Source organism: Triticum aestivum, chromosome 2D (assembly GCF_018294505.1).
Source record: "Triticum aestivum cultivar Chinese Spring chromosome 2D, IWGSC CS RefSeq v2.1, whole genome shotgun sequence".
NCBI classification, from domain to species: domain Eukaryota; kingdom Viridiplantae; phylum Streptophyta; class Magnoliopsida; order Poales; family Poaceae; genus Triticum; species Triticum aestivum.
Genome location: NC_057799.1, coordinates 494,106,292 through 494,117,419, shown reverse-complemented (window position 1 = coordinate 494,117,419; position 11,128 = coordinate 494,106,292). Strand labels below are relative to the sequence as shown.

General features: G+C 44.7%; 1 protein-coding gene across 1 annotated transcript; it reads right to left on the bottom strand.

The window, feature by feature from the left end:
- Positions 1–684: 684 nt before the first annotated feature.
- LOC123054054 (multiprotein-bridging factor 1a) lies at positions 685–5,987 on the bottom strand. Its single transcript, XM_044477715.1, has 4 exons — positions 5,676–5,987; positions 5,312–5,395; positions 1,157–1,239; positions 685–1,036 (listed from the first exon to the last, which is right to left on the bottom strand). Exons 1-4 carry the CDS (start codon positions 5,815–5,817, stop codon positions 917–919), a joined length of 429 nt encoding a protein of 142 aa, XP_044333650.1. The 5' UTR covers positions 5,818–5,987; the 3' UTR covers positions 685–916.
- Positions 5,988–11,128: the final 5,141 nt, after the last annotated feature.

The window sequence follows — 11,128 nt, the reverse complement described above, 5'->3', positions numbered from 1 at the left end:
TGAGGTAGTAGTCATGTCTTATATGTATGCATAGGGAGTTTGAAGAGGACTGAATTCACCTCGGTTTCAATGGCACATGTATGTGCTCCAGTCATTGGTCCACTTGGCGTTGCGGTGTTGGTGTAGGATCCATGGTGATGTCAATGGGGTTCTCTGCACCACACAAACTCGCGCTGGGCGTGGGGGGCGATGCATGGTGCGGTACGTGAGGGCAGCATCTGAAGGACACACACAATGGCTGGGCTGGTAAAAGCGGGGTCTCAACAATGATGGATGCAATGGCACGGGAGTGAGCTAGCGACCGGAGTAGCAGGAGAAAGTGGTGTGGGAGAGAAGAACATCGCGGCGAGGGCAAAATGAAACATTAGTGGGAGGGGTTCAACGAGGAGTAAGATAGACTAAGAGGAAGATCTACCTTAGCAAAATGTACACATAGGCATGTAGCAAAATGGGTCCCATGTCAGTGGAGGGGTTCAACGAGGGGCTGGCAGTGCCGCAGTGGGTCCCATGTCTACCTTAGCAAAATGTACACATGGGCTTGCCACATCAGCCAAACAGGCAGGGCCCACAGTCAGTTTGGTTATTATAACGACCTTATTCAAAAATTGATGCTCTCTGTTACGCAAAGGTTTTAAAGATGGTGGTTATCTAATTTGTTGACCCAAATGTAAAGGTTTTGTGTAATTAGCTCACAATAGAAACTTGTATTAGCAAAAGCCAGTGACAAACACCACGCATAAACCACGCAGGTTATCATGTCAGTCTGCATGTTCAATGCAGCTCTTACACTGGGACATATGACAAACACATTTTAGAGCACGAGAATATAATGATACATAAAGTCGTTCTGTGGCATAGTTATTCAGTATCAACCAACAGCAACAGCCTACAAGAGCTTTTGGGCTACTTCAAGGCATTACTTCTTGCTACGCAGCTTAGCTCCAAGTGCCCTCTCAAGCTTTCCAATTATCTGATTGTTCGGAATCGCTTTGCCCGACTCGTACTCCTGGATCACCTGTGGCTTCTCATTGATCATCTGTTACAACACATCACACTCTTAGATTGAGGTAATAGTGTATGTTAAATTAGATGGTGGCAAGCTTTTTTCTCAGGAAGAACTCTGCAAGTTCTAAAATCTTGATGTTCAACTAGATACCTGAGCAAGTTGTGCCTGGGTCATCTTCTTATCCAGCCTTGCTTGCATAAGGTTTTTCTTGAGGTCACTTGAAACACGCTCATCTAGCATCAGATGAGAGCACAAGGGATTAGGGATTGGCACACAAAACAAGCAGAGAAAGCTTGACTGTTGGAATCTCAAGCATCTTGGGGGTGAGACCAGGGAAAACAAAATCAGATCTGTATGTGAAATTCTATGTGCGGTACTCGGCAACGACGAACAAAAAATAACCTCGTTAAGAAAGCACAATACTACAGAACAGAAATTTAGAAATTCCGACTGATAGCCAAAAAATGTTGAATGACAGAAAAGCCATTTTGATTTATAGGAGCATTATATTGTACAGGAAACGGTTGAATTCCTGCAGCAAGATGAAAAATTTCCAAGAAATTAAGAAGGCCCAAGAGACAACCTAGTTTGCTCTCTACATAAAACTGAGCCAATTTGATCACCAAAAATGTGTGGTTATCTTAATAGAACTGACAAATTTGATGGCCGAATATCTGCACATAGGTAAGGCAATTTTAGGCACACAATCTGTGCTAGTTTGAATCCTATGGTTCCCAAGGTTAAAGGGGCGTTTGGTTGGGATTGGGCTTTGGCATTCTGTACCCAAGCAAACAGCTAGCTTATTTTGGGGCTTAAAGCAAACATTCTGTACCCGAGCACGGTGGTTTATTAATTCATAGGAGCGAAAGCACCACTGGAGGTGCTTTTCTGGCTTTTGAAAAATCCCACACTCAGCCACTGCCCATTTCAGATAAATTGCGAAGGGATTGCCAATATATACAATTGGCTCGCCTCTCACAGAAATCACTTCAAACCAGCTTGTCTCCTCATTCCATCCCCAAGTCCAATCCATGTGAGACCCCAACTGGTGCGTTGACTGATTACTTTGAGCACAAGATTGATTCATTTTTTCTGCCATGGATCAGATTGTACTGATCATGCAGTGTGAATGTGTGATGATGAATGCCTTATGGATTATTGTCTATGTACAAGCTGTCACGCTATGTCAACTTTAGTTAATTGCATTATGATATACACATACAATTTTGGTTGCAGATTAATTTTATGATATTTATTTAGTGGACAACAGACCATTTAAAATAAAATCATGTACATATGTGATGTGGAGTACTAAGCAGTGAAATATGAGAGGCATTTCAGAGCACAGGTCTAAAAAGGACAGACCCAGTGCATAGAAGCTCACACAGAAGGTGGGGTCTGGGGAGGGATTATAGGAACCTAATCTTATCCCTGCGAAGTGCAATGCAGAGAGGCTGGTTCGAACCCAGGACCTCTTGGCACAAGTGGGGAGGACTTCACCACTGCCAGGCCTGCCCTCTCGGAGCTCAGGTCTCATCATGAAATTTTAGACACATGTAGAATACAACCATATGAAGGGGAGCCTTGGCGCAGCAGTAAAGTTGTTGCCTTGTGACCATGAGGTCACGGGTTCGAGTCCTGGAAACAGCCTCTTGCAGAAATGTAGGGAAAGGCTGCGTACTATAGACCCAAAGTGGTCGGACCCTTCCTCGGACCCTGTGCAAGCGGGAGCTACGTGCACCGGATAGAATACAACCATATGTACATGTGTTTTCTTTTCAGATTTTTAGGAACTTGAGAACTGATTTTTGAATTCTTTCAAAAAATGGCTTCATGGAGCCCGAGCTCCAAAACGAATTTCCGGTGAAATGCAGCAAAAATCAGGCTATTATAGTTAAATAGTTACATAAACAGACTCTGAGCATCCTAGGGGAACTCAAAGACTTTTTATTATACAAGAACTTCACACAGTAGCTTTCCTAGTAAAACAGCTATCCACAGCGTATACAGCCGACGGTTTCTTATTTCTAAGCCACAGACCGACCAAAACCACTCAGTTGCATCAACACAATTTTCCTGCAGCAAGTTTGCTATAAAATAATTGTCCAAACACCAACTCTACTTGTTTGCAGATTAATATTTTCGAAACAATTGTGGCCAACTCATAGGCAACACAAATTATATGAGCAAGTTTTGCTATTACCAAATTTCAGCACACAATGGAATAGTATCAATTACGAATAAGCCCAACCAGACACAGGTAGAACCAAATTAGATGGGGCAAGCTAAAGGTGCCAGGTGGCAGCAAACTGGGTGATAGAGAAGTAGGGCATTCCCCAAATTCAAGAGCAGTAAGCTAGAGCTGCTAAATTACAGGTTTGGAAACCTTGACTTGTGCTTATTTCACAAATAAAGGATTGTTGCGGAGTTACCCATGTAGGTGACCGACCAAACATACAATTGCTAACCATCGGTGATAGCCATTCCATGTCACAGTACTTCTTTTTATCAAAAGGTGATGATGGAGACTTTATGCACATCTCAGATGAAGTTTGTGTTATTGAAATATAATTAATGGTGAAAATCTCATTTCACCATCTAAATCAATGTTTATAAGGCTGTAAGGCAAGGCAAGGCAAGGCGCTGGGGGCGCCTCACCTTTTAAGCATAAGGCGAGGCAACGCCTAAAGACAGTTTTGAACTTCTATGGGCAACAGAGTAGAGTAGCATTTAGTAGACATACACCGTTACACACCTTGAAGTCACATCATAAATCGGAGAGCAGTAAAACACACATTCATGGCAGAGCATATGCATAGCACTACAAATCAGATTCACAAATGAAAGCAGAGCACTAGGAATTCCTAAATCGAAGGAGCACAAGTGCACAGCAGGGTGACACATGAGAGAGGAGACGAGAGAACAAAAGGGAAGGGAAGAGAGACCGAGAGTCACATGCGACTGCAGGCAGAGAAGGTTGATGCTGGCAGGAGACGAACTGACGGTGCCGGGCCCGTGCGACCCCCCACCACCACCACGCCCCGGCTGCTCTATCCGTGGCGTCTGATTTAGCTGACAGCCCCCATGTGGGCCTAGGCAGACGCTGCAGGTGCCTTTCAAAGCTGGCAAAGGCGAGCTAGACGCCATGCCATCTAAGGGACGCATTAAAAACAATGATCTAAATGGTACAATTATATATAACACCGCAAATGCAACCAACCCATGAAGTAACTGAGCCGCATTCTGGTTAACCCCTAATAAAATTAAGGGTGCTCATACAAACACATAAGAATGATTCTAAACCTCGCAACATTCACAGGTGCACTTATAAAAGAAAGATCTGTAAAACAAGATATAACATGTTTTGATAAATATTGAAGAACCTGTGAATTTCAAAGACTATTACAACATTAGTTTTAAGTTTCATTTGTTATCAGAATTCATACAAAGATGCAACATCAGAACTAATGCCATCCAATAAATTGAAGTGTGATAATACAACAGAAGAATTTCCTAAACAGAAGTAAGATTCCCAATTAGCTATAGGGTAGAGTATGTTCCATGTGCATTCTTTTCATGAGGGAAAAAAAGTCGGCATCAAGCAGTGCAGGGGCATTTGCAACAAGGGGCATTCAGGAATCAGGACAGTGAACAGATTAACACACCATCAGCAGCACATAGTCAGGAAGTGAAGTTTTTCCAGCAGCAAAAATAAACACTAACCCATAGCACATGATTTGAACTCCACAATAAACACAGCTACCAACTTGGTATATGTCAGCACACTCCCTTAAATCAGTCCCCCATACAGATGTAACATTTTTATTTAACTATCGCAAAATACACTGGCAAACAAAAAAAAACAACTGTGGGGCTACAAAATATTCACAAGTGCACTAAAAAAAGATGTGACAAAGAATATGTTGAGCACTCTATTCGGTAAAATGGTCAATACGATATTAACAAGGATATATCAGTCTGGTAGTTGGTGTTCCCACCAAGCTGCTACAGGTGCCAGTTGATATCAACAGCTCATTTAACATCAAAAACTAATTTCATCCAAACATTTGCTGCAGTACCACGGAGAAGTTTCCTAAACTAAGCAGATGCTTTCATGAGCTACAAGTAGAATACGTGGAGTCAGGACAACCACTCAACCAGCAGCTTCAGCATCTAGTTCATAAAGAGAGCTTTTTCCAAGAACAACCCAGCTACGCCATGTATGAACGAATCAAATTTGTATACGGTAGCACATCATTCACAATGGGAGAATAAGCACATAGCGAGAGAGTGATTGTTGCTCACGGGAAAGGTTCTCGGTGTCGTCGTCGAGCCGCTTGGTGTTGAGGGAAGTTCCGCTAGATGCAGCCTTGTTCGTTCCAGCGTTGTCTGCAAACGAAACTGGATCAACGGAAAACCGAGAAAGAAAAACAAAAAAACTGTGGTACTCTACACTGCGAGCTGTTCTATGGCAGAAAGAATAGCAAACAAATCACATGATTAAACATATAAAACCCATAATAAGCAAACCGAAAAGGAAACACGCAAATCTAGAGCATCTCCAAGCCAGGACGATTAGCAAGAAATCCACAGAATCAGCGGGGGGAAACCGCATCCAGTAAATCGGACAGCAACACGGCTACAAGGATCGATAAAATCAGACACCTACACTTCTTGGTGGTGTCGATCTCGGCGCCGGAGCGGCGGGCAGCGTTGACGGCCTTTTCGTCCTTCTTGTCGGCGGCGTTCTGCGCCTTCTTCCGCACCACTATCGGCTCCCAGTCCTGCCTGATAGGACCAATCCCAGCCATATCTCCTAACTCTCAGGTCTCACACGGCAACTTTCCTCGCTCGGTCTCTCGAGTTCACAGACTAAAACCACGCAAGGGATAATGGAGGCGCAGGAAAGAGGAGGAAGATATTTTTGGAGATGAACGAAAGGTTCTCGAGTCGCAATCGGTGGTTCTCCCATTCCACAATATAATATTAGGATATTAGTACTACCCTCTCCTCGACGCTCCTAGTGCTCCACACTGTACACGTGTTAATGGCATCTCCAACGTCAATCCTTAAACCTCCCGCAACCGTCTGAATGACTGGACCGCTGTTGTGCGGACCGTGAAAGTTATCCAACGCGGGTCTATATCGGGCCGCGGCATGATTTGAACGCGCTTTCTCCCATAAATCGGAGACAAATATAGGGAGGTTTGCGGGAGTCCGGACCGCTCTCAAGCCCGTTTCTGACCGCCCTAGCCCACCACCCCATCCACCCTCCCGCGTGTTTTCGGTCAGCGCCACTCCAGAGCATCAGCGCGCGCATTCATGCCCAACCAGAACGGACGCGAGCGCTCACTTGCGTCGGCATTGAAGCGACGCGCCGGCCGAGAGAACGTCGCATGTGTCGCTTCCCGGCGCAGGCGACTGCCGCGCTTTCAAACGACACAACGGTCGCCCGTCCGTCCGTCTACCGCCCGCATTGATGGCACGCGGTTGCCGAGGCGTCTCCTCCGGCGCCACCCATCCGTCCCTCTGTCGCCCATTATGGCTATATAAACCGCTGCCCCGGCCATAGTCACAGTCATCCCTCTCCGCACCATTCCCACCATGGATCGCTCACCCGCCAAAGCTTTCTGGGACGGGTTGACATCGGACTAGAAGGAGATGGTCGCCATTGTTGTCGGCTGGCTGGCCGGCAGGCAGCCGGAGGACAAAGACGTCCCAATGGAGGACGCCGCCGACGACGAACCGGCGTCGCCCCCATCCTCCGCGCCACCCTCGCTGGTGCATTGCACCTTGACCATCGACGGGGCCCGTGCCCATTACATGGACATGGTGCGCGAGAAGCGGGAGGAGCAGTTCCGAGAGGTGCGGGCCGACGCCTCCTACAACAACCACCTCTTGCAGGAGCACGTGCAGGCGGAGGAGCAGCTCGCTGCTGGCAGGGCTGTCGCACCGGACTCTGACCTGGCGGAGCAGGAGGCGCTGCTCGAGTCCTACAGCTCCGCATGCGCGATCTGCCTCGCCCGCTGGTGGTACCGCCAGCGGGTGGCGGAGGTGGCGGCCGCCTACAAGGAGAGCGACGTCGTGGGCGAGGCAGTTTTCGGCGAGACCGACGAGGAGGAGGACGTCACCGAGTCTGCGCCCCACCGCGAAGACCATGAAGCCGGCACGTCCACGGGCGCTGCCGGCAGCGAGGAACAGTAGTGCATGGTAGGTCGCCGCCGCACGTGTCCCAAGAAGGCCATCGCTCCTCCCCCCCGGTTGATACCAAGCTTAGTTGGCTCATCATCGTCGCCCTATTAGTCACTTGGCAGCGATGTGGAGGCAGACAGTTTCACTTCCCGGGTCTCCGGAGGTGGAGCTGGAAAAGCGCTGAGGCGGAAGTGGAGATGGTGAAGCTTCAGTTTTCGGGGTTCATGGCCGAACACGGGGAACGGGCGCCGGCGACCATTTAGATTAGGTATTAATCATACCTCTAGAGCCGGACTAGCACCGTTGTGATGTAAATGTAATGAAATCCGTCATGTTTATAGAAATTTGTCATGTTTATATGAAATCCAGATGTGTTTAAAAAATATGTCATGTTTATATGAAATTCGGCCCTGTTTGCACGAATTTCATCCGATTTGTTGAAAAAGAGTTTGAAATGTATGCGCCTACAGTTGGATGACGGCCTCCCGCATCCATGCCCACGGACTACCCCTCCCCCCCACCTTGTCTGCGGACGGATGCGGGAGGAAATTTGTGATACGTCTCCAACATATCAATATTGTTTTATTGTTTCATGCTATTATATTATTAATATTGGATGTTTTATATGCTATTTTATATCAGTTTTTGGGACTAACCTATTAACCTAGTGCCAGTTCATGTTTTTTTGCTTGTTTTTTGCTTTTTAGAAAAACAGTACCAAATGAAGTCCAAATGCGATGAAACTTTACGATGATTTTTTCTGGACCAGAAGGGGCCTAGAAGTTCAGGAGGAGACTAGAAGAGCTTCGAGAGAGCCACGAGCTCATAGGGCGTGCCCCCCGAGCTTGTGGGCCCCATGCAACTCCGTTTGACCTAATTCCAAGCCTATAAATTCCCAAATATTCCCAACTAACAGAGAGCCACCCGAAACTCTTTTTCCGCCGCCACAAGCTTCTGTTCTTCCGTGATCCCATCTAGAGGCCTTTTCTGGTACTCTGCCTGAGGGGGAATCTATCACGGAGGGCTTCTACATCATCCTTACTGCCTTCCGATGATGCGCGAGTAGTTCACCACACAGCTACGCGTCCATAGCTAGTAGCTAGATGGCTTCTTCTCTCTCTTTGATCTTCAAAACCATGTTTTACTCGATCTTCTTGGAGTTCTATTTGATGTAATATTCTTTTGCGGTGTGTTTGTTGGGATCCGATGAATTGTGGGTTTATGATCAGATTATTCATTGAAATTAATTGAGTCTTTTCTGAACTTTATTATGCACGATTGTTACGGCTTTGTATTTCTCTCTGATCTATCCGTTTGGTTTGGCCAACTAGATTGATTTCTCTTCAGTGGGAGGGGTGCTTTGTAATGGGTTCAATCTTGCGGTGCTCTACATCCCAGTGACAGATGGGGACAAGACACGTATTTGTGTTGTTGCCATTAAGGGTAAAACCATGGGTTTATTCATATTGATTGGGTTTACTTTGTCTACATCATATCATTTTTCTTAAGGCGTTACTCCATTTTTATGAACTTAATACCATAGATGCATGCTGGATAGCGGTCGATTGGTGGAGCAATAGTAGTAGATGCATGCAGGAGTTGGTCTACTTGTCTCGGACGTGATGCCTATATACATGATCATTGTCGTGAATACGTCATAACTACGCGTTTTTCTACCAATTGTCCAACAGTAATTTATCTACCCACCGTATGCTATGTGTTCGAGAGAGAAGCCTCCAATGAAAACTATGGCCCCAGAGTCTACTATTATCATATAAAAATTCTAAAAATACCTTGCCGTAATTTATTTACTTTTACTTTATTTTGCAATTTATCTATCTATCTATACAAGATTTAATCCTTGCAAGTAACAAGTTCAAGGGGATTGACGACCCGCTTGCCTGCGTTGGTTGCAAGTATTTGCTTTTGTGTGTGTAGGTGATGTTCACAAGGCTTTGAGTGATTCTCCTATTGGTTCAATAAACCTTGGTTCTCACCGAGAAAAATACTTATCTCTATTGTACTGCATCTCCCCTCCTCACTACTAGGGAAAAGCCTAACAGTAGCGCGGGTGGCCGCGCTACTGATAAGTCGCTACAGCTAACTTTTAGCAGTAGCGTGTTTTGAACCACGCTACTACTAACTTTACGTAGTAGTAGCGTTCCTTAGGAAACGCGCTGCTGCTAATAGCAGCAGCGCCCCTATATAGATATCGCTGCTGATAAAAGCACACTGCTGCTACCTTCATAGCCGCGTTACTGCTAACTTTTCTTGTATTTTTATGCAACATATTGGCGTTGTATTTGTACAGCTTTTATACAGTACTCTCATATGATTTTATGATCATAATGAGTTATTATTTATATACATTAGTCTCTTTCACCCACTGATATATATAATAACTCATCATGCTCATATAATAACTAAGCATCATCATCATTAATAATAACTCATCATCATTATCACAATAAAAAGGCATACTCGTCATCATCATAGTCATCTAACAACTTCTACTCGTTATTATAATAACAAGTCATACTCATCATCATCATCATTGTCATCTAACCACCCCTACTTAATTGTTCTTAGCACTTGATCATGAGTATTAGCTAGGACATACTATCCTCTCTAAGGTAAAATAGCATAAAACAAGATAGGCCCTCAATCTCCATTATGGAGAATGGAGATTATCATGTCTTCAATTCTTGCACTTCACACAATGTTGCTTCCAAGTAGCTCCCTATGATTCTTCATACATTTATTCCATTCTCTGATGTCATGTCTTCATCGATTCAAGAAATCTTGTATGAATGCTACCTCTTAAGCACTGCGTTGGTTTTCCCTTGAAGAGGAAAGGATGATGCAGTAAAGTAGCGTAAGTATTTCCCTCAGTTTTTGAGAACCAAGGTATCAATCCAGTAGGAGATCACGCACAAGTCCCGCGCACCTACACAAACAAATAAGAACCTCGCAACCAACGCGAAAAGGGGTTGTCAATCCCTTCACGGTCACTTATGAAAATGAGATCTGATAGATATGGTAAGATAATATTTTTGGTATTTTTATGATAAAGATGCAAAGTAAAATAAACGGCAATAAAAATAACTAAGTGTTGGAAGATTAATATGATGGAGAATAGACCCAGGGGCCATAGGTTTCACTAGTGGCTTCTCTTAAGAGCATAAGTATTATGGTGGGTGAACAAATTACTGTCGAGCAATTGTTAGAATTGAGCATAGTTATGAGAATATCTAGGTATGATCATATATATAGGCATCACGTCCGCGACAAGTAGACCGAAACGATTCTGCATCTACTACTATTACTCCACACATCGACCGCTATCCAGCATGCATCTAGAGTATTAAATTCATAAGAACAGAGTAATGCTTTAAGTAAGATGACATGATGTAGAGGGATAAACTCATGCAATATGATATAAACCCCATCTTGTTATCCTCGATGGCAACAATACAATACGTGTCGTTTCCCTTTCTGTCACTGGGATCGAGCACGCAAGATTGAACCCAAAGCTAAGCACTTCTCCCATTGCAAGAAAGATCAATCTAGTAGGCCAAACCAAACTGATAATTCGAAGAGACTTGCAATATAACCAATCATACATAAAAGAATTCAGAGAAGATTCAAATATTGTTCATAGATAATCTTGATCATAAACCCACAATTCATCGGTCTCGACAAACACACCGCAAAAGAAGAGTTACATCAAATAGATCTCCAAGAGAATCAAGGAAAACTTTGTATTGAGATCCAAAGAGAGAGAAGAAGCCATCTAGCTAATAACTATGGACCCAAAGGTCTGAGGTAAACTACTCACACATCATCGGAGAGGCTATGGTGTTGATGTAGAAGCCCTCCGTGATCAATGCCCCCTCCGGCAGGACGCCGGAAAAGGCCCCAAGATGGGAT

Excerpts from the sequence above, each read along its gene's own strand:
- LOC123054054 (XM_044477715.1), bottom strand. The coding sequence starts at position 5,817 with ATGGCTGGGATTGGTCCTATCAGGCAGGACTGGGAGCCGATAGTGGTG. Across the intron at positions 1,240-5,311 it reads CGACACCGAGAACCTTTCCC|ATGAGCGTGTTTCAAGTGAC; the intron begins GTGAGCAACAAT and ends ATCTGATGCTAG. Across the intron at positions 1,037-1,156 it reads CCCAGGCACAACTTGCTCAG|ATGATCAATGAGAAGCCACA; the intron begins GTATCTAGTTGA and ends GTGTTGTAACAG.